Here is a 27,496-nt window from a genome sequence, read left to right on the forward strand (position 1 = left end):
TGATGTTGTCCAATAGGACACGCAGAAGGTAGGCGGGGGGGCGCATGCGATATATATATAGGGGGCAAAGTGGGCGCCGCGGGGGTGACGGTTGACGGGGTGGCGGGCGAGGATGGAGGGTTCTCGGGATGAAGCGAGCGAACAGCTGCGCAACTGGCAGAACTCGAGGGCTGATGTGGTGAGTGCGGCCGTAGCTTTCGACTTAGCCGGCGGGTAACTTTTCTTTTCAGCGGTTGCGAGGGGACCGGCGGAGGCCTGGGGAGGAGAGGGACCGCCTAATTCCTGCGATTGGAATCGCTTTGACCTCTCGGACATTTACCTTGACGTGAAGATCTTTGTTGGGGACGGAGATCGTGTTTCTCCACCACAACAGAGACGGTGTATATTCGGGGAACGGAGTTCAAGGCATTTAATTTCCCGAGAACCCGTGGAGGACGTGAGATATGGATGCCTCTTCGAGGCATCAACAAAACGGTAGTTAATGTTCTACCTCAATGTTAGTGTCCCGTCCTGTCCTCATAGCCCTTGATTCTTTAATCTCCAAGAACCGACTATTCGATCAACTTGACTTATCGACAGCCCTTTGGGAGAGAATTCCAAAAATTCACTAAGACATTCTGCCTCTCTGGTCTTAAATGGTAAATCTCTTTCTTTGAGATTGTGACCCTATGGTTTAGTCTGAGGAAACATCCTCCCTGCACCTATCGTGTTGAGCCCTCTAATTACTTTGCATATTTCTGTGCAGTCACCTCTTGTTCTAAATAACAGCCCTTGGTATACTCAATTTCTCTTTATTTGACAGAACTGGTCTGGTGAACCTTTGCTGCACCTCCTCCTTGAGCAAATCTATCCTTCCTTAGTAAAAAGTTGTACAGGTATACATCATAAGTAGAAAGGGGAAATTCGGCCCTTCAAGCCTGCTCTGCCATTCAATAAGATCATGGCTGACCTGGCATTCTTGGTCTATTTTCTTGCCCTTTCCCTATAACTCTTGATGGCCTTGCTGATTGGAGATTTATCTCTGGCTTGTACGTGCGGGAACTATAGCTCTCTTGTGGTAAAGTATCTCAAAGACATTTGATCCCGAGAGAAGAGATTCTTCCTGGTCTCAGTCTTAAATAGGTGCCCCTTCATTCTAAGACCATGTTCCATGTGTGGTCTTACTAAATCTTTTTATAATTGCAATACATTGAGAAACACTGCGTTTAGCTACTCCCATCACTCCTGGAATGGTTGGGATTATGTCATTTGAAAGCACTCAAACTTTCAAACAAAAAACACAATTTTATTAAATTGGAATCTTAAAATACTAGGAATGAATAAATTCAATTAAGTTTAAAATCTTACATTTGTTTGCAGCTGTTTTTACCAATTGAAGTGAATGGGTCTGCTGCAAGTGTTGGTTTCAGCAGCAAGGATTTGCAACCCAAGTGTTGGTAACATCTATAGAATACTGATGGCATAGGATAGTTTTCCAGGAATAGGTGATTAGCTGAGCAGAAGTTAAGGACCTACTTCTGCTTGGGAGTCTTGAATTTCTGTCCAGTTATATACAGAAGGTAAAAGTTAGTGGTTTGCAAAACAATTTGATCTCAGAAATTTGGATTGGCCCTCTGTTTTCTCATCTTCTAATTATTTATTAGCAAGATCTAGTATTATTGGTCTGTGAATGACTTGTTATTTAACTGTAGGCTTTGAAAGAGAAATTTTACTGCCACAAATCAGAAATTAATGGACAGGTAATTACTTCATATGACAGACTCCCAGAGTCTTAGTCATGATTAAACTTTTTTAAAAAATGAGCTATATCTTTGATCATACAAGGTTGCCTTGCTAGTCATTTGGAGGCAAATAAAAGGTCTCTAAGTGGAGGACTTGCAGTGAGTAGTAAATGAATGTGTTAAGGTGCACTTCTATATTGAAGGTTTTAAAGAAACTCTTGAGTTTGCATTTCAAGGAGAAAGGTAAAACTGGTCACTAATGCTCAGAATTGTTCATTTGCCTGTTTGGAGTTCCTTCAATTTGTGCTGTATAGTTGGAGCTGGAAACCGATGTTTGTTCTCCTTGGAGTCATAGAGACAGCAACGAAACAGGCCCTTCAACCCAGAGTCTGTACCGATCATCAAGCACCTATTTACACTAATCCTACATTAACCCCATTTATTCTCTGCACATTCCCATCAACTCCCTCGTGTATGTTGTTGAGATAATTGTGTAGTGATGCAAGTGATTGTCCAGAGTGAGATATGGAGGTGTTTGAAACATCTGGTGATCAAATTACTGGCCAGAAATAATGCCAATACATCTTTTTTGATGGGAGTTAAGAAATTTAAACAATCCCTGAATTATCTCTCATTGTTTAGACCATTTACTTGTCATTTTGATACTTAAAACAGGATTTTGTTTTAGCTAGTAAATGGTTTTTTTAAAAGCTGGTGCACAGAAGAGCATAAATATTGGTCTTGGCTCAGCAGATGATAGTGATCAAGATTTGAATGTTGAATTTCTTCCAACATGTTGACAAAGTCCAAATTGAAAGGGCATGAGCGAAAGCAGTTAGATATGCAAAGTACAGGATAATCCTAAGCATCAATGTTAACACTTTCAAGTATACTTTTAAGTACCACCTTCGGAAAGGTTGAAGTTGACCAAGGAAGTATGGTTTTCTTTTAGAGAAATTTGCTAAATCTGTTGTATTTTAAATATTGTGGGACCCTAATTTATAAAAGGGAAGTGAGTTGCAAGAGCAGAAAAGGCAATGCTCATGTACATTACAACCTTTTGACCTTCATACTTGAATTAAATTGCTGTGACGCATCAAGACTAATGTGGGTGTTGGGAGTTAATGTGCAGAAAATGTCTCAATTTTTGAGATTGGAGAGATTAGAAAGAATAAGTATGAAGCTCAGATTTTGTTTTTACAAAGAAGACATTGCTTTGAATTAATATATTGTGAATGAACTTTTTTGCCTTTGTACAGACCTCCTGACTTGCCTTTCCAGTGTTTTCTGTAATTGACAAGTTGGAGCCAGCCTTGGGCAGTAAGCTAAGAAGGAGTTAAGGTCATTGTAGAGAGGGTAACTGTGTCATCTTTTAGTAGAGTACATTTTGGGTCAGATTTAATGTATGGAAGAAAGGGAGTTCATTTATTTGAAACTGATACTTTCCTTTCAGATGTTGCCAAATGGTGTTGATTATAAATGAAGAAAAAAAGGAATAAAGCCCTGAAATACTGGTTACCATAGAAATGTAGGTGGAAAAACATTGATGGAAATGCATGTCTTCTTTGTGAACACAGAACAAGGTAGTAGGTGTGGCCCACAGAGACTGGGTGTCTGAGGAAGGTGCAATGGTTGCCTGGTGAAAGCAGTGGGAAATTGAGGGCGGTTTAGGAAGGAGAATGAATTACAATTGGGTGCTGTTTGATGAGGAAAAATAGGATTTCAGGAGCCCTAATGTCCTTGAACTTGGAGGAGGGTCGCTGCACTTGATATAAAAAGAATAGGAAAGGTGAAACTTGAATAGTACAAATGCAGTCTAATAATTTTTTTAAAACCATGTTTACTTTTAGTGGCTGCATGTTCAAAGCACTTGTTTTGGACCATCTGAGAACTTGAAATTAGAAAAGTGGGGTGGCATGAGCCATATTGAGAGAGCTTTCAGTCTACATGTGGCTGAAATAAGATGTCAAATGCTCAAGTATTGACTGCAGGAGGAGATGATTGTATGAGCATATGCTTTTTTTTCTCTGTACCTTTGGTCATTTAATTTATGGCACACAATGTTTCTTTAAGATTTGTGATGTTCATTCTTCTAGCCTGTAGATACTTTGACCACTGGAGCAGGCCATCCTGTTGGAGACAAGTTAAATGTCCTTACAGCAGGACCGAGAGGGCCACTACTTATACAGGATACAGTGTATATTGATGAAATAGCACACTTTGATCGGGAAAGGATCCCTGAGCGTGTTGTACATGCAAAGGGAGCAGGTGAGTTTGTACTTTTTCTACCTGAAAAATGGGCATTAGTAACTTGGTGAATGTTATTCCCAGCCACAATTGATCCCAATCTTCTGTAGAGCAGCCTCAAAATATGCAAAAGGTATTTGGGAATTGATACTTAGTTGTATAAATTCCTGTTGTGATTAGCGAAAAACAAGCCTGTTTTTCAAAAAAAAATAAAATCATTCTGTTATTCCCTAAGAAACATGCACTGTGTTGGTTGGGAGTTTGTGTGATCATGATTAATGGATTTGAATTCTCAATTTGCTTGCTTCTAAGCCTCATTTATTCTTTTGGCAAGTTTCTAACTGAAAAGGTGTTTCCTATGAAAGTAAATTATTTCCAATCTTGTCCTTTCTGAACAGGATGAAGAACAGAAAAATGTGCAGCATATTATCTGATCATATCTCTCCTTGGTGATATCATTGAACCATTGACTCAGAATTTAGCTTTTTGTAACTAAAACAAAGATTGGTGCACAAAACACTATTCTGCAAGAGCTCATAAATCCTCTAGATCATATCCATCCACCCTGCACACTTGCCTTCATATCTTGTTTGTCTGTTCCACCTGGGGTTACTCGAGTCAGTGTTTACTGTGACACTACCTTAAAATGGTAGATGCAGAATCATAATATGTTGGTTTCAAAAAGCCATTCTTTTCCCTACTTGTTCTCTTTCTGCCCCATTATATTGAGAAAAGTAGCTGATGATAGGGGCCAGCTACATGTATGAGAGTTGGATAATTATCACTGAATTTATGGACATCAGCCACCATGCCATGAGTTCTTCAAGTCAGTCAGAATTGCACTTGAGCAGAATAAATGGTAGTAACTAGGCATCAAAAGTATCAGAGGCTGCTGAGTAATTGTCCCCAGTGAGGAAAAATCAACTGGTTTCACCTACTGCATATATTGGGAGAAGTTAACTGGATCATCTCCCAAGATGCCTTGCAGCACCACAATATAATCCAGAATTTAATGACCCCCAAATGGCTTTATCACCTTTTTTTAATTAGGGAAGTTTAGTTTTTCCTTTAAGCACAATCCTTTAAATCCCAAAATATTGGGAATAGACCACCAGAAAAGTTGGACTGGAGATGCATTGAAGATTTGAGCTTTCTGAAGATGATATTTCAAAGTAAAACTGCAAACTAGTGGTGCATGGTATGTCTTTTTGTGTACTTGGTAATGTAGCTGGCCTGATTTCACTTGGGTCGAACTATTACTCAATTAACTTTCCCAATTGGATACAGGTGGATGTCCAATTCAAAATAAATGGGCACAAAGTAATTGGGTGTGGTAGTTTTACTGGCTTTGAGTTCCAAACCCTCCTTGGCAACTTGTGAAATTAAAAAGAATAAATTAACCATGAGGAGGCATTAGCAGTGGAACAGCAAATATTGCTTAACTATGCAGATCATTGCAAAAATCCATTTGTTGCGTTTGAAGGGGGCAAGTTCTCTTACTGTAAACAATTCAGTTGATATCAGAAGATATTATCTTTACCATCACCTCATTGTGATTGGGGATGAGAGGTATATATGACCTTGTCTAAGCTGCCAGTATCCTGGGGTGGATGGTGATCTAAGAGTAGAATCAAAGGGAATAATGGATCCAGTCTACAATATCTAGTTTCCGTTCTTTTAATGTTGTCCAATTTTGAGATATTAAATTCTAAGCAAAACATCACCCTATGGTGATACTTTAATGTATACATGCAAAAGAAGGGAAAATTGCTTTTGTATAGAACATCCTGATGTCTAGTCTGTTATGATGCTGATCCATTCATCTACCCAAGTGAAATGACCATTCATACTTGCTAGGAGGTGTGTTGTTCACTCAGGCAGTTTTAAGATTAGTAAGCTATCCATTACTCATTTTTATCAATGTACTAGACCATGAAACTGAATACTTATCATCACTGGTGTTTGGTTCAGAAGGCAAGTCTACAGCTAGCTCTTGTGTAATTACTTGATCCCTCTTGATACAGGACATCAGTCAAGGTTGGATCCCATCAGAGAGAGAGTCTGAATCTCAGTTGTTTATGATGGAAAAACTTAGTATTTGGCATTATTACATCATAAAATATACCTTCTGGATCTGTCTATATGTGGAGCTTAATGCAAAACAATAGCCTACTCTTTTTGTAGCCTAATCAAGCAGAATTACAGAACTGGCAAGCACCTAAGGTATTTAGAAAGTAGTCTTGCTGTGAAAAATCCAATGATTTATTACAAAAAGTATGTGAATTGTTGATGGGAGTTAAACCATAATTACTACCTGGCAAACCCCTAGCAGCACAAGGGTGGGGATCAGAATTCACTTAAACATTTTGAAATATTCTATAATATTTCATTTTCTAGCTTGCTCATTTGTAAGTTCCAGTGGAGTCAGTGCTGACTGTTTCACCTTGCACAGATCCTGTCTGACTTGTGTTTCCAGCATTTTGTTTCTTGCTCATGAGTGGAACCAGTCTTTCTCCACATACCTGCAGCAATGTCTGCTCCTTTAAGAACTTGAAGCTCTTCTCTGCTGTTCCCACTTACCATATCTTTGCTGTTGATTTCCCTCCCCCTCCACTTTCATGGAGCTATTTAGATTCATCCCTTCAATCAGCGTAGAGGTATTCACACAAAACACCATGAATTCCAATAATTGTCAAATAAAATTTGTTCAAAAAAGCATGTTAGTTTATTATTTCATTTAAATTTGAATGTCACTCAACTTGAGTAGATCTAATGAAGAGCAAGTTGACTTGAATGTGAGGTTACTGTATCTTAAGGGGCAAATTTTAAAATAAACCCAAACCGGGAGATTATTGGATTTTAAAAATATTTTAATTTCTGCCAGGTGCCTTTGGCTATTTTGAGGTGACCCACGACATCACAAGATACTGCAAGGCCAAAGTATTTCAGCATATAGGAAAAAGAACATCTGTATCTGTCCGCTTTTCAACTGTAGGTAAGGGCTCATCTTTAGTTCATGTGATTTTTGCACCCCCACATGCAAACCCTGATATGGTGTTTTGTTTGTCTGGGTTTGCTTATTGTCGTGGGTGTGTGTCCATGTTTGTATGTGACCTTGGCCTCCATTTCTCTTTGACTGTCTTGCCATTAGACCAAGACCTTGCTCTATCAAATTTGTGTAGCAGCTGTTGTGCAACGGCAACCCCATGTCAAAAGGATTTGCACACAGGTATCTTGTGTTCCTCAATGGGAATGGAAGTTGTCCTCCCCCCTAAGGGGCATCCTGGGGATGGAGCAGGAAGAATCTTTAGCTCAAGTAGTTGCTATAGAATTTTCACAAGTTTTGTTAGTGTATTTGAAAGACTCCATCCTCTTCTAGGCTTGGTTTAATTTTACTCTAATAATGGAATGGAAGTGTTCTCCCAAAATTGGAACAATTCTGCAAGAAATTGGGCAGTGAGCGTAATTAGGTATCTGGAATCAAAACACTAAAATGGTGCTTTGGGACCACCTGTTGGGTAAACTTATGGGAAATTTCAAGCCTTTTGCTCAAATTCGAGGCCTGTTGCTGAGATGTAAATGAAACAACACTTCTGTATTAATTTGAAAACTAATAAAAAGATTGAAAAAGAAAGAAAGAAACAACACTTCTACATCAGTTAGGTGTTCTAAGTTGCTGGCTGTAAAAAGTGGAAGTTTTGTTTACCAGTACTGATGCTGTTTGCTTGTACTTGATTTGGCCAAAGTGAGGGTTCCATATTGGATTCATTGAAGATAGTCACCCATTTGTTGTATGAATGATTTTTGTTTGTGTTATTAAGTGCTGAGGTGCTCATGACGTATACTAGATTTCCTTGAAGCATGTTTTCAGTTAGATTTTATTTTGATTTGTCCATCATTACTATAAGAAAAGTTTGCTTGGTAATTACTCTGTCCTTCTCAACATAAAACTTCCTGGAAAACTTGCACAGAAAATATTGTATCTTCTGCATGGTGATATTGGTCTATTGGTTATTTTATCTTTAGAAGGCTGTGACTCTTAACTTAAAAGTTGGATGACTGTCTTCTTTTAATGTGAAGCAAAAGCAGGTGGACGTGCTCTTTGAACTTTGAAATGCAAGGTATTGAATGAATTTCCTAAACTACCACATATCCCCACTCCTTTAACATCTACTGGCTTTTAATCACATCTTCAAATTTCTTTCCCTTTTTAATTGAGTGTCAATTTTCTTTGACTAAATTAGTTTTCTTTTAAAAGCTGGTTTTGAAATAAAGGTTAATAAAATGTGTTATTACTGCTTTAGTTAACTTGAGGTTGAGTTTGAATTCTGCCATTTCAGTTTGAGAATGTCTTTGGTTTGAAAAATAAAACTTGGAAACTAAAAGCAGAGATGAATAAATATTGAAGCTAGTGGGTTCACATAAATACACAAACCAGTTTGCCAATTTAAAGACAAAATAATTCAAACAATTTGAAATGCAGAAATACTAGAAGTACTGCGCAAGTTGGGTAGTATCTTTTGGAGATTTAAAAAAAATGTTTCAGGTTGATGATTTCTGCATGGTTGTGCCTGATCAGTTGAGTATTTCCTACAATTTCAGTTTTCATTCTGACTTGCTAATGTTGCTTAATGTAGGAAACAAGCTGCCTATGCCCAAACTGGCCTGAATATGTCTTCAGTCCCAGAACAATGTGGTGGACTTCTACCTGCATTCTGAAGTGGACAAGCAAACCAATGAGTTTAAGAAATCTGATGCAAAGAATTGCTCCAATCACTTGAGTAACTTGAGGGTTTGGTAGTAATGCTCGTGTACCAAAGATGACCTGTTTTCCAGTATGTACCACAGTTCAATGTATAGCATCTGCCTTTTTGAGTGTCGATACAAGCATCAACAGTTGATACTTTGATTTTGCATAAGTGTGCTGAGGTGCAAATTTTACAGATGCAGCAGAGAATTTTGAATAAACTTAAATGCCAAATAACTATCTCTCTTGAAGGAATGTCCAGGAGTAAAACCCTGTAGATCATAAATATTTATTCAATGTTTATAGAATATTGGTGTGGTTTTCTTTAATTTTGTGTTTTTAATTGAGGGTGTGCAACATAATGCTGTAATATTTTGTTAAGTGGCTTGCTGTGCAACAGAAGGGGTTTAGATAATTATCAGGTCTTGTATCTCTCATTGGGCAAAAACATGCATTGGGAGACGAACTGCAAAGTAACTTTTTTAACTGCAAATCCTTTAAATTTTTTTCTCTATTGGCAGAATCAACTGAGCCCTTGTCTTCTAGAAAAGTTTTAAGCATTTGGGTATATAGCATCAGTATAAGGGTACACCAGTATTGCTTGCAGCTGTGATTCTTTTTTCCCCCCTCACCCAGTTGTTTCTTTGCCAGCTGGGCTAAATTAATCCTAGGCAATCGACAAGCAGTAATCAGATCCCACAATGTTTCATTAATTCTAAACTGTGCTGCTGGTTTCAGAATGTTATTGGCAGAGGCCTTAATTGGGTGTCCATTGTATTGAACTAATCATCTGCAGGAAGTAGAGATTGTTATCTTCTACTTGTATGTGTACAGCACAAAAAACCATGAATGATCATTGACCTGAAAAATTAACTTTCTCTCTCCATAGATGCAGCCTGACCTGAGTATTTTCAGCACTTTGTTTTTATTTCATATGTTCAGCATCTGCATTTTGTTTTTGCTTTTCTACTTCTGTTTACCATATAAGGTTGGCACATTTTGGACCACAGTGATTTTCCTACCCCATTCTGTTTATCTAGTGTAACCTTCAACATGTCACTGCAGCATTCTTTTTCACTGAATGAACTGATTGGATTCCAGGGGGTGAATCTGGTTCTGCAGACACTGTTCGTGACCCTCGAGGATTTGCTTGCAAGTTTTACACCGAAGAAGGAATTTGGGATCTGACTGGTAACAACACACCCATATTCTTCATCCGGGACCCTTTCTTGGTTAGTAACAGCTGCTGATTAAAAAGTTTAAAAATGAAGATTAGTGACAGTTTGAAAAATAAGCTCTCTACACATGTAGAGAGAGGGAGTAGGTGGGCTAAATGGAGCAAGCATCAATCATGAGACATTTGTGAGGCTCCCAGTGGATTGGGGGAATTGTGTTCCTCCAGGTCCCACAAATATTTTGTATAGAAAAGCAGGGTGTCTCAATCATTAACTAAGGGTTCCTCGCAAGATTGTGAAGCTTAATGTTCTTAACTTTGCAAATTTTTTCAAAATGTAATATGTAACCCTATTCATTTATGCTACATGGTTATGTATGCTTGTCACCTATCGTTTACAAGCAGTGCTGCTAGAGAATGTGCTGTAAGTTTACCTAGATAACCTTTTTATCCATACTTCATCTTTTTGAAAACTGACGTACAGGGTACCATACAAATTCTACATCAGATGTGTACAGCTAAAAGGTGTTCTGATCACAAATCACTTGACTCTTTATCCTAAAGTTTTGGTATTAGCTCTGCTGTATTTCCACAGAAACTGCAGAAAGTTAATGACAATATATGGTGGTGTGGAGACCTGAACATTTGAGGCACTCTGGCAAATTAGTTCAAATTCAACTTGTTATGGAGCTCTCAAATATTGACTGCATCTCTAGAATTTGGGGTGACAGATCTTATTTTAAACATTACAAAATACTATACCATCCATGGAGGCATTTGGTCTTGTTGCCAAACAAAAACCACTTGGGTTAATACTTGGATTTTAGAAACATTAGTTATGTGGAGGTGGGGGGGGGCATGGAGGGGGTGGGGTGGAGCTGAGAATAGAGATAAGCCTTTAAATTATTTTGAGAATTGGCTAACGAATTTGGCTTGGCATATTTCACAAGTATGGACATTGAAACCTGTAATGGGATGTTACAAAAATGAGTGGTAGAATCCTGTATAAATATGTTTTATTATAATGGTCTGTATTTCCATCTTCCTTGTCAGTTTCCATCATTCATTCATACCCAGAAGAGGAACCCCCAGACTTTCCTCAAGGATGCAGATATGGTCTGGGACTTTTTCTCACTTCGCCCAGAGTCCCTTCATCAGGTGAGTAAAAAGCTTCTGTCGTTGGATCTGAAGTGTATATCTTGTGAGTTGGCTGAGACATGGTAATGTCTTAATTGCCAGTTAGACTTGGGATGAGAACTTGTACTGAGATGACTGCTTTTTTTGTCAAAAACAATAGATTCCCAGAGGCTGGATTTGCATGAAGGGTTGAACATTTTATGGAAGAATGCATTGAGACAATAGAGAGTAGACTTTAAATATATTTTTCTCTTTTAATTATTTTAATAGCCTATTATTTACAAATTGCCCTTTTTAGACTACACTCCAAGGGGGACCTGCTGCTAATTCCTGTTGGTATTGCACTGGCCATTAAGTGATGCATAAATGTCCTTTTTCAGTTTTTTGAAAAAGTGAATTCCATCTGTTTGTAAATGTTTTGAACGTGAAATGGGAAGCTTAAAAGGAACAAAATGTTCTGGAGAAATGGGAATGATGTGGGAGACTCCATGTTACAAAGGATCCTTAAGTACTAAAGGGATTGGAGGACTGTATATAAAAAAAAGACTTTGGAACACTTTGAGGATCTGTAAAGCTGTAAAAATGATTAGTGTTCCATTATATAAAGCTGGGGCAGGAATGAATTAAAATCTAAGAATCTTGGCAAGGGGCAAAGAACCAAAAACTTATTTTGAAGGAGCTGGATTTGCATTAAAGTTTGAACACTTTATAGAGAAATGCCAAGGTTGATTCTTTATTCTAACCCAGGTTGCAGTTTGCGTTAACATCTTTCCGTTGAAAATGGAGCTTAATCCTAATACTTGGTTATCAAGTAGTGGTTGTCTTGCATCAAATCTTGCTTGATGATCTACTTCAATGTTGTCAAGCCTGTAATCAGTCTGATTTTTGATTGTATTTGTAATAGGGCAGGCACGGTAGTGTAGCGGTTAGTATAACGCTATTATAGCGCCAGTGACCTGGGTTCAATTCCGGCCACTGTCTGTAAGGAGTTGGTACGTTCTCCCCGTGTGTGCATGGGTTTCCTCCCACATTCCAAAGACGTATGGGTTAGGAAGTTGTGGGCGTGCTTTGTTGGCACCGGAAGCGTGGAGATACTTGCGGGCTGCCCCCAAAACATTACGCAAAAGATGCATTTCACTGTGTGTTTCAATGTACATGTGACTAATAAAGATATTTTATGTTTAATTTTAAATATTTCCTATATGATTTGGGTCCTTGGACAATGTTCCCACTGTGCACTTTACAGAATTATTTGGGAAAATCAACATGCTCTTGAACTGCTTGCACAATATACTGTGGCATGCACTGTATACTATTTTTTTTAGATGCAGAACTTCTTTATCCTAGGTCAGTATCCTGTATAGTGACCGTGGAATTCCTGATGGCCATCGTCATATGAATGGATATGGGTCACACACTTTTAAGCTGGTCAATGACAAGCAAGAGGCTGTATACTGCAAGTTCCATTTAAAGGTATAGTGAAGTTTGTTGACTTGTAATGGTAATTTTAGGTGAAGAGCTAAGGCCCAACAGGTGATTTCTTATTTCAGAAGTAATCAAATTTAAATCTTCAAGTATAACATTTGCAAACTAGAGTAAGGTTTTGAGTTAAATTTCCATGACTGTAGAATGCATGCCATGGGGCTGTACCACTAACATTCACATCCAACTCCCCAGAACAGAACAGTTACAATACAGTAAGTTAGGATTTGGAGAAGTATTTTAAAAAAAAAACATGGTCCCTATTTTGATGACAATTATGTACCTGCCACTACTGCATCGCAAAACTATATGGAGATTTTATGCATGGTAGTTTAACATTGCAAACCCTGGAGCTGCTGATGGTGATTTGGTGGTCCTTCACCATGACTTGACTAATTTCAGAATTGCTCTCCCTTTTTAAAATTTCAGGCCAAGTAACTGCCTTCATAAGACTGCATACTTGCACCTTTGTAACATCACCTGACTCTGCCCCTGTCTCGACTTGTCTTCTGCTGAATCCCCTGCTTTTGTTACACATTTGACTGTTCCAATGTACTTGTGACCTGTGTACTGAATGTACCTTTGAGAACCCCTAACACTCTGCCTTCATCATGGTGTGCAATAAGCCCAGTGCCTGCTAATCTATGCTAGCTCTGGGTTAAGGAACACTATTTTTAAAAAATAAATAAATTCTTGTTTTCAAACCAGCACATTATTTCACCCTTTCTCTAAATTTTCTGCATCCCCCATTACTCTGTGATATCTGACCTTTAATTTTGGCTACGTAATTATCCTTGAATTTAATAGATCTACCATTGGCAACTGTGCTGTCTGTCAAGTCTATATTCTCTGGAAATCCATCAGTTGGAAATCGAGAACCAGCAGAAATCTGAGTTCTTGAGGATAACATTGTGTTGCATGCTTGGACAAATCAATAAATTCCACACTTCATACCACTTCCACCTTGTATGTTTAATTGCATATGCAGTTGAAGATCAAGAGTAGAATAATGCTGACACTCAGTATTCTCAATGCTGGTCTGAAATAGGTGTTTGATTAGTTTGTGAGAAACTTTTGATAAAGTCTGATGAACAATGACACCGGGTGTCTAACTTGGCACATGTGCTGAACAGTTCTTTCTTTATTGCAAAAATAAACTTTATTCATAACAATGTATACAACAGAAACATTCTTAGTGTTATTTGGTCAATACATTCAGTGGTATTAACACAGTTTCATTGCCAGTCAGTGGCTCCCTGGGGTGATGCCCTTTTTTTTTGAGGGGCTTCTCCATTGAACTTGGCCTCTCAATGTCCAGTAGCAGAAGGACCCTAGACTGTGAACCATTCTCCACAGAGCCTTTGCATTGGCTGCGCTGAGCTTCGTTGCATCCTTCAAGTACTCTGTAGCCCAGAATGTGCTAGGTGGCAGCATTCCCTTATGGACATCTCACTGTGCTGGAAGGCCAGTGAGTTTCTGGCAGACCAGAGGGTCTTTCACTGAGTTGATGATCTTCCAGCAGCACTTGATGTTTGTGTCCCTGAGAACATCCAGTAGATCAGAGTCCTTTGTTACACAACTGCTTCAGATGAACCGTGACAAGGACAGTTGCATCCTTCCGTCTGCAAAGAGGTGGGTGACTGTCTCATCCCAATGCAGTCGTCCCGAGGGCAGTGTGCATTGGGAGTGATATTTCAACTGTACAGGATGGATTTGACTAGGAGCATCCCTCTTACCACCAGCCAAGCGAGGTCTTGATGCTTGTTGGTAGTTTCTGGCAATGAGGCATTCTATCAGATGAGTTGGACTGTCTGTTCAGGAAATGACCCCACAGAATCCAAGTCATTGTCCTGCAATATCTGAGGGATGTTCCATGCCAGCCACTGCCTAATGGACTTGTTGTCAAGGGTGTTTGCCTGGAAGAATTTTGCCATGGACAGGTAGCATCCAGCTGACTGACGTGCATGGCAACAGAGCCAAACCCATCCTTCACAACACCAGGGAAATGTAGAACCTTGGCAGATAACAACAATTTGACGGCCATGTACTTTGGTTCTATGCACAGCCTGATGCAGTTGCACAAAGGTGGTCATTTGGGATGAGGGCAATGTTGGGTCCACTTTTACCCCCATTGTCTAGTGACTTGTGCATTGTAGCCTGTCACACTTGTTCCATCTTGGATCCCCATATAAACCAGAAGACGGCTAGGGTGATCCCCAAGTTGGGGGACTGACCACACCTGTGCCAAGTACAGCAGCCGTGAGAGCACGTCATGACCAAGTTCTTCCCAGTTATTCTGAAGAATTGCCACTTCTATAGTTCCAATTTTTGTTTGACCTTTTCCTACCTGCTCCAGCGAACTCTTGCCTTCCCTTTTAACAGCTGCATTTTTCAGGACTCATTGAAGGTTCCAACATGATCAGAGATGTGCTTTCCAGCCAACTGCTCTAACAGATCAGTGCAGCAAAGATTGGGCACAAGAGGCATGAATGACTTGAGGAGATGAGTTAGCAGTGGGTCCCTGAGCTCTGTGGAGGATGTGGCATTCTAGGACAGGACATTTATCATTTGCATCCAGCAAATCAGAAGTTTGGCTTGTGGCTATGCTATAGTGCTGAGTTCCTGAATAGTTACTGGTAGGTGTGAATGTGCCAGCACAACTTTGGAGAACTGTCACATGGTGTCTCCTTTAGACAATAACAGCTGCAGCTCCTAAATGGGAATGTGAAAGCAGTGCAAAACACACTTACATTGGTTTCTGTTTTGGGGCAGGCAATTATAGTTGCGAGGCAAGAATTGGATTTGAGGTTCCAAAACCTACTGCAAATAACATGCAGTTGTTTTGAATTATTTCATTTTGTTTTTCCACAGACAAACCAAGGCATCAAAAATCTTTCTGTTGATGCAGCTAAATGTTTGGCTTCTGAAGATCCTGACTATTCTATTCGAGACCTCTACAATGCCATAGCTTCTGGAAATTACCCATCCTGGAATCTGTATATCCAAGTCATGAGCTTTCAAGAAGCAAGAGTGCATCGATGGAATCCCTTTGACGTGACTAAGGTCGGCCCTGGATTTTGTATATTATAAGCAGCATGTTTTCTTTTTAAAGAAAGCCTTCTGCACTATATGTGTGGACCATTGGGTTGAGGAGCACTTCAGAATCAGATTTATTATCACTGTCTTATGATGTGAAATTTGTTGTTTTGTGGCAGCAGTACAGTGCAGAGACAAAGTTACTATAAATTACAAAATAGTGCAAGAAAAAGAATAATAATGTAGTGATTATGGGTTTGTGGACTGTTCCGAAATCTGACACTGTAAATTCCCCAGTCTCGGTACTGTGGATTCAGCTGCAGGGCAGCATTGAGTAACCTTGACTACTGCAATTATAAATTTGTCTTCAACTTTGAAGTCAAGGGCCTGTGTGTGCATGGATGAGAGGGGTTGGTGAACTGTTCAGTGATTAATGGCAATTCATTGTTAGGTACTCGTATGAAGTGGACTTTCATAAAGCCAGGTTTTAAGTAATTTGTGATTTAGCAATTTCTTCCCAGTTCAAAGCTTCAAAATGGATCATAGCTCCTTGGCTAAGCATGGGGAGAGGTTGGATTTGTGGCTACTAATGTTAACATATGATTGCATTCTGCAGAATGTGACTGACCTGAACAGTCTAGTAAACTTAAAAACTGTTCCTAATATAGTTCCTTCTTCTTGAAGGAAGAAACTGGAACTTTGTGCTCGAAAGGTCTGGCAGATGTTTGTCAAGGTTAGAGCTTGATGCTTTCACTTCAGTCACATAAGAACCTGATGGAAGGTTTGGAAGAGGGGGTGATGGGCCAGTGGTCTTCTACACTGAAATTACTGTTTTCTTTCTAATTAAAAGTAACTCCCGGTTTGTTCCAGGTTTGGCCTCATAAGGAGTTTCCATTGATCCCTGTGGGGCAGCTTGTCCTCAGCAAGAACCCTGTCAACTATTTTGCAGATGTGGAACAAATAGCCTTTGATCCCAGTAACATGCCCCCAGGCATTGAACCTAGTCCTGACAAGATGCTTCAGGTATGCTGGAAAAATATGGGCTTAAAAAAAAACTCCGTGAAACTTTATTTGCCCTCCACCTCTCCTGGCATAGAGGAAATGTGTTCCTGCAAATGTGACTATGAAGTCTAAGTGCTAATGGGGAAATGTCCTGAATTGAAAAAGGCTGATTTGTATTCAAATAATTCATAAAAAGAACCTTATGAACCAGTGAATTTAAATAATTTAAAGTACTATTTATTGAATCAGAATTTTGCATCCACTTGTGGAATGGGAGTGGGGCTTTTATCTTCCCTGATGTTGATTGGGGAAGCTGTATCAGAAAGAGAGAACTTTCTTTTCCTGTGAATGAAACTGGCATTTACCTGCTGTGCACAGCCTTCTCAAACACCATTCTGAGCTAAAGTTTCAATCTTGTTGTATGATTGTTCTTTAGGTTTCTGTTTTTTAAACTATTTTCACAATTTGAATGGGTTGGTAACTGGAATGAAACCTAATTTTGAGACTTATCCACAATTCTCTTTGGGAACAGCAATGAATAATGAAGCAGTGTTCTGATAAATGCTAGATATTTGGATGTGTCCTAATTCCTTTTCTGCTTCTACTTAGTTATTTCTATACTATTCTTTCTGACCAGAAGATTCTAATACTGGGCCATAGCTATGGTCATCTTACAGCCACTCAATTTTAGCATTGCTGTTGCAGCCCATCCACAAGGCATCTGGAAATGGTTCAGAATAAACTTAATAAGTTTAACATGTTTAATCAAAAATGTTTTTAGATATTCAGTGACTACCATCTTCCATCCCTGCCCCCTTCTGGAGCCAGATGTGAATGCTGAGTCTAGAAACAAAAGCCTGGAACATTGTCACCATGCTTTGTAGCTAGCTCGTGTTTCTCCACTCGCTGGCTAACAATCAGTGTTGCCGACACTTGTAATTTTAACTTTTAACAATGCATTGTATTTTTCAGATATGTGAATTGAATTTTTCCTTATGTTTTATCAACAAACAACAAATCACTTATGTTGGGTGGTGTCTGTGGTGTTAAGAATTCCTGGCTGATTGTCTTTCGTCAGAAGAAAGTCAGAGATATTGAGTTAAAGAATAGTCAGAATGCAGGAAAAGGAGGGGGGGAAATAAAGATCTGTGGGATGGAAGGCAGGATTAAATGGCAAATGGGATAGGTGTAACATGCAGTGACTTGTAATGGCAATGAAGGATTTGTATCTGAAATTATAAGACTGAGGCTGTTGTCAGATCAGATGTGATTGGCTCTAAGAAACTGGGCAAATAGTCCTTAAATTTAAAAGTGATCTTGCCTGCTACAGTCCCAGTTGGGGTTAAAATAAGCTAAATATACTGGAAGCAAAGTGGAAGCTTGAGCTGTGACTTCTATTTTCAGTGAAGTAGTTCCTATACAGTTATTACTTCAAGCCTACCTTGTATGTCATCAGTATGAGTTCAAGACAGCCAGCCATTACTTGTCACTTTTTTCTCCATGGATGGAAAATCCTGAATCACATTGTCAGAGGGGAATTTGGAATCCAAAAGGGTACAAGTAATTTGTAGTTGTATTTGTATCCTTTGCATTATCTCAACTGTACAATTTGTTGGGAGGAGAGGGCTTTGGGGGTGGTGGGGGGGTATAAAATAGGAAGGAATTGATGCTTGCTGTTATCCTATGTTTATAGTTGTGGTACCACCTTTCAAGCTGATACAACTGTCAATATGGATGACTTTTTTTTATTACTACGGATAGTCATGCTGAGATGGCTTGACAAAAATGTTCAAAATGCTCTCCTTCCAGGGAATTTCCCCCTTTTAAACTGTATTTTAGAGCTTTTGAATTCATTGATTCAATGATGGTCTGAATAGATGCGCAGCAACTTTCTGTAACCTTTTAATCTTGTTTAGGGCCGCTTGTTTTCTTACCCTGATACTCATAGGCACCGCCTGGGTGCTAACTATCTTCAGCTGCCTGTGAACTGCCCATTTAAGTGCCGTGTGACTAACTATCAGAGGGATGGACCAATGTGCTCCACTGATAACCAGGGTAAGCACTTGAATTGTCCTCTTGTCGGACCAATTTTCATACTACTTTATTTGTGAATTATCCTATAGGGTGACAACACTAATTGTAAAGCATGCCCTTAAGCAGCTACTATATTGTAGAATTTAATATTTGTATCATAAATAGCACCAGTAGAATTGAGGCACATTCCCATCAAGGAGATAAAACTTCCTAAGTTTTTCCGGTTTTGATCTCTAATTGGCAATCCTGGTTGCTGGCTGTGTTCTCATAATACTGAATACTGTTGCATAAATTGGTATTGAAATGTTGATTGTAGTGGTACTCAAAGAACATGAGAGCAAGATTCCTTCATATCTGTAGTCCAGGTCATCTTCCTTACTTGAAGAGATTATGGTAGAGATATCTAATGATTTAAAAAAAACACAAATTAACTGAAAAACAGATTGTTTCGAAGTTGTAGAAACTGGGCTCCAGGAACAGTGGTTGTGCAGCAGATCAGTTGTGGAATGAGTAATCCAGAGACCTGGACTCAACCCAGACACCAGAGTTCAAATTCCATTGGGGGTAGCTGTGGAATACAATTTGGTTTAAATCTGGAATTGAGGGGAAAAAACTCCATAATAATTACCACAAAACTACTAGATTATTGTTTTTTAAAAAAAAACACTTTCAGGAATGTCCATCATGGGAGGCAGGTGGTCTGGTCTGCAGCCAGACTCTGCCATATGTGGTTGACACTCAGTTAACATTAATGCCTACCCTAACTGTCCATGAACTAAACAAGCCACACCCTGGTCCCAAAAAAATGGATATTTGCGAAAGTCATAAAATAGAAAAATACGGTATCAGAAGATAATTGCAATGGATATCAGTAGTGAAATCCTGTTTAACTGCATGTTTGCAATGTTCAAGTACAAGTTTACAGATAATTATCACGTTAATTAATTTCCTTGAAGTTTGTGTTGCGTAGTGGGGGGGGGGGGGAAGGTGAAGAGGTATAACCTTCAGTATTTAAACAGTATTCTTGCAAACACAATTTAGCTGTCCCATATCTCTATCTGGGTAGAGTACAAAGGACAAAATGTAATTACTTGGATAGAACAATGTTGTAATGAGCATGGTATAAACATCACATGACTTGCAGAACAAGATCCATTTTCAGGACAGTCCTGTGATTTCAATCATACAATGCAAGTTTTCTGCAGCTTCTTTTCAATCCCAACCTGTTACCCAATCCCAAACCTCAAAGTGAGCTGATGTCTACTGTCTGACAGTCTTTTGCTTTTTGAATTTCTAGAAGTGTGTAAATTTGGATAGTGAATTGCTTTATAACAATGTGGAGTAACAAAGCTGACCCTGATACTTTACTATAAATGGCCATGTTTGCAATTTCCAGCAGAAATCATTGAATAGTGATTCTTCCTGTTTTCTTACTTGCACCTTCTCAGCCTGGAACACGGGAATTTTGGCTCTCCCACCATTGCTGTTTGAGCTAGGGCTAGTCTTTCTCCTCTTCAAACAGTGACTGGATTGAGATTGGCACCTTCTGTTGCAGAGTGGCTGTGGTGACAAACTCCAGTGAGCAGATATCTGAGAATCTCATCTGCTTGGTTTATAAGCCATGTATTGAAATGCTTGTCCTTTCTAAAAGTAAATTAGAATGATATAAAAATCGTATTTTTTTTTTGCAGGTGGAGCCCCAAATTATTATCCAAATAGTTTTAGTGCTCCTGAAGTCCAGCCTCGGGCCATTGAGCACTCCCTGGCTACAACAGGTGATGTTGCTCGGTACAACAGCTCGGATGATGATAACTTTTCCCAGGTGACTACAATAGAACTTGGACTCTTGTGGTCATTTGCTTCTCTTGCTTAACTCTTCACAGTATAAATGTTCCTCTTGCACCAAACTGGCACTATACATTGTGTTGATCTTACTCTGAAACACTTTGTTCCTGGTCACGGACTGTACACACGTTTGTGAGATGAAACATTTTTGTAAATGTAAATATGCCAAGCGACTACCTCCCAAGATTGAGGTGGAGGAGAGTACAGTTATCTCTTGACTTAAGAAGTCTTGTTGTATTTGGCACAAGTGTAATGTCTGGTATATTGCAGCTGGCAGCTAGCCTTGAAGGGAAAGAGCAGTTTGTGCTAAAACAGTTATGTGCACCCAACTGTAACCTGAATCATGGGGCATGCCCAATGTATACTGGCAAATTTACAAATGGACTCCACTAAATTATTGTACAAGCTGGCTGTAGACTTTGTTAGGTACAAGGAGCCCAGTACTTTGGCATATTACTTGTTAATCCTTTGGGGATTTAAATCTAACAGATTAACGGGATAAATGCTCAGTAATTTGGTGCCTATAATAATTCATCAATATTTTTCACCCAGCAACTTTTGTCTAGTAAAGATCCCTTTATTTGAATATTTATAACCATTGACTCCTTTTGTAAGCATTTCTGATGATGCATTGCTGTATAGACTTACTTTTTCTGTGACTTTTTTTTTATAAATTAAGACTCCTTGTTGGGATCATGTGCAGCTTTACTATGCACATGCAAGTCCTTGAGGCTGCTGAACTGGCCAGGTATTCCATTTATCATGTAGACAATGACAAAGTCGAGTGTGTAATCTTAACTGTTCCATGATGCTCAGTAGCCTAACTGATCACTTTGCATACTATTCTGGGTAAGGAGGGTTATAAATTGATGGCTGACAAGATTGCTCTAGATGATGGTACCTAAATTCATTGCTAATTAAGTGTCGAGTTTCCTTTGCACTTTGAACCCAGGACCAGGCGTGAGTCCATTGATGATCAAGCTTTAAATTCAGCTCAGTTTGAAATGCTTAGTGACAAACTATATATTCAAGAAACTTCGGTACCTTGTGCTGATACTTGTCTCTTCCAATTAAACCATGACACTTCTACAGAACTGGAATTGATGATTTAGTTTGTTTTTAAGCACTTTTTTGACTTTACGTTTTTCTTTCTGGATTAGGTCACTACGTTTTATGTGAATGTACTAAATGCAGATGAGCGCCGGAGACTCTGTGAGAACATTGCAAGGCATCTCAAGGATGCTCAGGTTTTCATTCAGAAGAGAATGGTGAGTTGAACACTGGGCAAGATGTTTTCTCATACTTTTCTCAGCTTGTCAATTATCAGAAGAAATTCTTACTCTAAATTAGTAACTAAATTAGGTGAAAAATCTTGAGGTTTTTCCAAGAGTGTCAATCTTAAATTCTAAGTTTAAATCCAAAATCTGTTCTCGATTTCTTTTCTGGCCTCTTTTGGGGATTTTTTTTTTACTCTAATTTCTCTGTAGACTCCATCAGGAAAAAGGAGTTAGACTGATCTAGTGCATTGATAATAGGGTACCAGCCACACTAAGAAAAATAGACATTGAGGCAAAGTGCTGGTACTAACGCTGTTCTGTCACCATAGAAAGAAAAGAACATCATGCTGCAGCTAACACCATGTAATACCACCACCATTGGGAGAAAACATGTGGAACAAAGTAATGATGTACTGTACTTGAAATGAGCTGGTGTTAATAGGGCAGAACACTACCATTATCAGAAGTGGACATGGAACCAATAATCTTATGCCAATTTATATTCCTAATCTTTAGTGACAGGGCCATTCTTGATAATCTTTGTGAAACTTGTTCTTTTTAAATAACTATTGTAATAGTTAAATTAAGAGTCCTTAAACCCGATTTCTACCTTTTTGAAGAGACTGAGTAGCAATATTTTTAAAATAAAAACAAAGTATCTGCAGTCTCGTGTCCAGCTGGGAAAAACTCAGCAGGTCAGGCAGCATCTGTGGAAAGAAACTTGAGTTTCAAGTTACAGGCCCTCTAGACAATTTTAAAGTTATTTTTTAAATTAGTATTTGTTTGAATGTTGAATGGAATGTGAACATTAAAATAATTGCTAGAACTTGGCACTTTAATTTCACAGATGGCTTTAGAAGAATTTCCACCACCTTTTTTCTCCCTCAGCATCCTTCATGGTCTTTAAGTTGGTTGGTAAAGCTGAGAAATTCCACCTGACAGGCTTTCAGCATTACAGTTCACAGATGTTACTTCTGGACCAATCTCCAGAACTGACGATGATCTATTGTATGGAAATCTGTCACTGATGATCAGGTTGTCAGATTTCCAATGAGATGGTATATAGTCTGACCTCTGAATGAGGTCTTTAGTATGAACAGCTTTGAAGAGAAATTCAGGGTGATGTGAGGAGGGCCACTTTTCATGGAATGCTAATGTTGCAGTATTTCTGATTGTAGACATTATCTTTGTAGGTGGATCTGTTAACCAGAGTGCATGCTGACTATGGTGCACAAGTCTCTTCATTGTTGGAGAAGTACAATAGTTCCTGTCCTCAGAAGGTACTTAATGTATTCTAATCTTTTCATTCTCCTTGATGTTAACTGTACATGTCTGTCTTGCAACTCATTCATGTGATCTCCTAATTTGATCATTATCACAAGATTGGAGTTTGTTTCCTGGGGAAAAGTAAGGACTTATCATTGAATGCTGCTGAAGTGGAATTGATCCTATTTTTCAGTATCCTGTTAATACTGTTTTGGTTGTGATTATGGATGACTCCACCTTTTCCCCAGCAATTTCTTCCATTTATGTTTGGACTTGGCAGGGCTTGGTCTTGCTGGGGTACAGTCGTACACAGCGGCCAATTTAAGTTTCATTTGAAATGTAGGCAGCATTATCGATATGGTAATTGAGTTAAGACTTCGCCCAAAGCGTGCCAAGTAGATGTGAGCAAGAAAATGAGACATTTCCCATGATAAGTTAACCTTGCCAAGAGCTGTTTTAAACAAAAGGTGGGGTGATTTATTAAGTAACTTGGAACAGGACCCAGTCTACCCAAATGGTGGGATGAGGTGACATTTCCCTAAGCTTGGTTCTTGGGGGAATTGGATATCTTGGGAGAAATGGAGCTGGCAGAAATTGTAAACATATGATGGGGATAAGACTGGAAGGTATAATGAGAGTGAGTGTTTTAAATTGATTGCATTGGGTAATGATTCATTGTAGTTCAGCACGATTGTGGGTGGTGATTTATAGTGATAATGTACAGCTGGTCTTGGCTGTCAAACTTTTCAATTTAAGGGAGGTATTTCATGAGATCAGTCATGGTAAAATCTGGAGATGGTTAATGCAAATGGTTCAATGATTAATATGGCCAGTATGGCAGATTGAATTGTGTTCTTTGCGGTAAAGAATCTAGGATCTGAAATTGACCTTGGTGAAACAAGATTCCACAAATTTGAGTGCCTTGCCTTCTGAAAACATCTAGTTTGGCTGTGATGTACCTTCTATCTCTAACAGTGCAGCAATGAAATTCCTTGATCCAGACTGAGTGGCATTTGTCTTAATTTACACTGTCCTGTGTTAGCAAAACATGTTGAGTACAGTGAGTATCACTTGATACAATTTTTCTAAGCCATTCCAAAACTGCATGTAAAGTCACCTGGGGGTGAAGGGTTGCAATTCTGATAGAATCATTCGTGTCACCTGTCCTGATGATGCAGAGGCCATTTCTTCCTCTCTACCCATCTCTTGACTATTGGGTTCTCTGGAATAAGTACCGCCTTTGACAGTAAACATCAATCTAAAACCCATTAAGTCATGTTTCCAAGTTGTAGAATTTTTTTCCCCCATTTCTTTCCAGAAAAGGAATAAGTGATTGCAGGATAATGAAAGTTATGGTGAGGTGTTTATTGATCACAATGGCTTCAGTCTTCCCAGCATTGATCAATAAATTGACATATCTAGCACAATTTTGGACAACACAAACAGTAAAATTATTCAGATATTTTGGAAATTTGTTTTCAAGCTTGACAGGTGTTGTAATGTAAAAATATTAAGTGCAAGGAAGAGTAGCATTGTGACAAAGTTACTGAGCTAGCCAGAATCCTGGACTGATCTAGATGGAAGATTTAAATCTGGCCATAATGGCGGGTGCATTTAAATGTGATTATTTAGACAGATTTTGGGATTTTTAAAAGCTGGTATCATTAATTCCTAGATTTTTCATAAAACTGTCATTGTCAGGCAAACAGATCTATTGCCCTTAGACAGTCTGGCCACTGACTCCAGACTCGGCGATGTAGTTAACTCTCAACTCTGAAATGTCCTCAGAAGCCACTCAATTAGCATTAATTATCTGCTTTACCAGTGGTGCCCATGTCCTAGGAAGGAAGAAACTGAAATTTGTACCCTTAACCTATTCTAGGTGCTGCAATTCTGGTACCTGAAATATTGACAATTCATACTCAAAACATGATGTACAAAATGACTGTCATTTTCTTGAAATTGTCTAAATGAGTAAAATCTTCCAACCAATTTATATGTATTTAAAAATGGGCCCTAATATTGGATATATTCTTTTACAGCCGGTGATCAAAACCTACACTCGTTATTCTCCTGATCGCACCATTGCTTCTGAGAAGTCTAACCTGTGATAAGTTGAAAAAGTGCAATGTCACTTTCTGCATTCTCAGTATGTTTATACTGTGATTATACTGATTAACTCTCAATTTCAAATCTCATTATAATTTTTTAAAACAAATATGCAAGAAAAATCAGTCTGGCTGCTTGCATTTGTAACCAATCCTATTAAGTTTCCCCTCCTTTACTGCTTTCTAATTTTCCCTATGTGCATTTAATTAAATATTTCTTGATTTGGGCTATGGTGATGGTTTGAAATTTCATAACAAGCAGCCATTATTGAGCTGGCTCTTCTATAGTTCAGCTAAAAGCATGCAGTAATTATCGAAGATTATTCTCCTTGCCCTAATATTAGCACTTATACTTTGTACATGGTTAAGGTTTCTGCTAAATATAACTTCAATGCATTAGTTTCTGTGCCTTTGTTCTTGCAATGCCATACTGCAAGTAATTATGCTGCACAAATGCAGCACTTTGATTCATTGGACTAAGCTGATTTTAACAATCTAGAAGGTGGGATACTGGATAAAGGAAGTTCAAATTAAGTGCTTAATAATCAAACTTGCAAATATTATCATAAATACTTCAAGCTGACTCTCAGCTGTTGAGAGTTGTTATCAAGTCTCAAGTAAATGATTTCCTGCTGTTGGTGCTGTGTACAACACCCATTCATTTTACTCTAGTTTTTGATGTAATGTCAGCTTAACATTGGCTTTAATTTTCCTTTGGTTCTTCACGATTCTCATCTGATATTTCAATTTCATCCTTTGTGTTAAGTGTTCCAGACAAAATTGAATTGGATTCCTTTTGACTTGCTCATGTTTAATTTCTAATTAAATTGATTTAATGCTGAATTTGTGTTTTCTTTGTGGCATTCTGCCCTTGTTCTCACATGCAATGTAAGATATTCTGCCATTTTAATTAGTTTTGACTAGTGCTGATTAAGTGTTCTACTCTTGTAATGCCATGACTGATAGCAGTCACTATATCTCCCATGTGTAATGTTAAAGCTCTTCAATTAATTTTTATAGCCGAAACACCTTTTTTATTTTTTAAAAAGGTGAAGTGAAAGAAGTAATCAGTTAGGAAAGCATTGTTAACAGCAACATCTACAATTGGTGCAACACCTTTCATGAACTTGGGACAATCCAAAGCAAGTCTCTTCAATGAAAACTTTAAATGTAGTTTTAGTGCTTCAGATTCCATATAAAGTAATGAATACATGGCTAGATTATCTTGTTTTACTGATGTTGGTTGAGAGAAATATTGGTCTGGACACTAGCAATACTCCCTTGCTCTTCAAAATAGTATTAGGGTAACTTTTTAATATGCCAGAGAAGGTAGAGATTTTGGAAAGTTAATGATTGCAGATTTCTTCATGCAATGAACTTCATGCATCCTTTGAATCCCACAGAAGTACTTCAACAGCTGATTAAACCTCACTATGTCAAAGCATTCAGAAACTTGCATTTTAAACTTAAATTTAATATTTTTCAAAAAAATTATAATTTTCCTCCCTCCCTTGCAGCTATTTTCCTTTCTATTGAAATGAGTGGATTCACTGAATGTATAACCAGCACCTGAAGTGCTGATTTGAAGCAGGCACAATAACATTTAAAAGCCATTTAGATAAGTGCATGGATAGGAGAGGTTCAGAGGGCTATGGAGCTCTCTTGCTGGGCATGGTCAGCATGGATGAGTTGGGCCAAAGGGCCTGTTTCCATACTGCATGGCTCTAAAACATGTCAAATGGAAAATCCAGTGTGCTATACTTCAAGTTTGTATTGAGCTTCATTTTAATGCTGTAGGAAGGCACAGACTTGCATAGTGCATTTTATAATCCTAGGATGTCAAAATGTGCAAATGACCAGAGGTGCTTTTGAAATGTGGTTTTTCTTGTAAGTAGAGCTTAATTGTGTACAGCAAGCTTCCATAAACAGCAAAATGCTAACACTCCAACTTAGTGATAGATTTCAGCAATGGTGATTGAAAGATATTGAACAGGTCACCTTGTTCCTCTTCAGAAGAATAACATGGGGATCTTTTATGCTCACCTGAGAAAGTGTGCATAGCTTTTATTTGCTGGAGAGAAGCTGATCTACAAGAATTTAATAGGCTTGATGTGGCCCACAAATCCTGCCCTCTCCTCCCTGGTACTGTTCCTGTATTTGGTGTTTATGCTGTCATAAACTCTCAAATTGTCTGATATTCTCCCTTTTCTCAATAGATCTCATTTGGCTCATGAAGTCTATGCAGGTTCTCAGTCCATTCCACTGTAACCTTTTTTCTCGCCCCCTTGTTGCCCACCCAGAAGTGCTACTCTAAATTGCCACACCTTTTGTGGAAGGAAACTGGAGCACAGAAAAACAGTCACAGAACATGCAAACTCCACACAGCAGCCAGGATCAAACCCAGGTCCCTGGAGCTGTGC

General features: G+C 38.6%; 1 protein-coding gene across 1 annotated transcript; it reads left to right on the top strand.

Annotated features, from left to right (window-relative positions):
• The first annotated feature begins 15 nt into the window (after window positions 1–15).
• Window positions 16–25,919, top strand: cat (catalase). The gene is made up of 13 exons (XM_052029710.1): window positions 16–178; window positions 3,818–3,989; window positions 6,853–6,963; window positions 9,817–9,947; window positions 10,943–11,047; window positions 12,374–12,499; window positions 15,380–15,571; window positions 16,415–16,567; window positions 18,463–18,601; window positions 20,272–20,402; window positions 21,586–21,693; window positions 22,896–22,982; window positions 25,011–25,919. The coding sequence occupies exons 1-13, from the start codon at window positions 113–115 to the stop codon at window positions 25,077–25,079; spliced, it is 1,590 nt and encodes a 529-aa protein (XP_051885670.1). The 5' UTR covers window positions 16–112; the 3' UTR covers window positions 25,080–25,919.
• Window positions 25,920–27,496: the final 1,577 nt, after the last annotated feature.

The sequence above is a fragment of the Pristis pectinata genome, chromosome 14, assembly GCF_009764475.1.
Source record: "Pristis pectinata isolate sPriPec2 chromosome 14, sPriPec2.1.pri, whole genome shotgun sequence".
Lineage (NCBI taxonomy): Eukaryota > Metazoa > Chordata > Chondrichthyes > Rhinopristiformes > Pristidae > Pristis > Pristis pectinata.

Excerpts from the sequence above, each read along its gene's own strand:
- cat (XM_052029710.1), top strand. The coding sequence starts at position 113 with ATGGAGGGTTCTCGGGATGAAGCGAGCGAACAGCTGCGCAACTGGCAG. Across the intron at positions 6,964-9,816 it reads TGTCCGCTTTTCAACTGTAG|GGGGTGAATCTGGTTCTGCA; the intron begins GTAAGGGCTCAT and ends ATTGGATTCCAG. Across the intron at positions 11,048-12,373 it reads GCCCAGAGTCCCTTCATCAG|GTCAGTATCCTGTATAGTGA; the intron begins GTGAGTAAAAAG and ends TCTTTATCCTAG.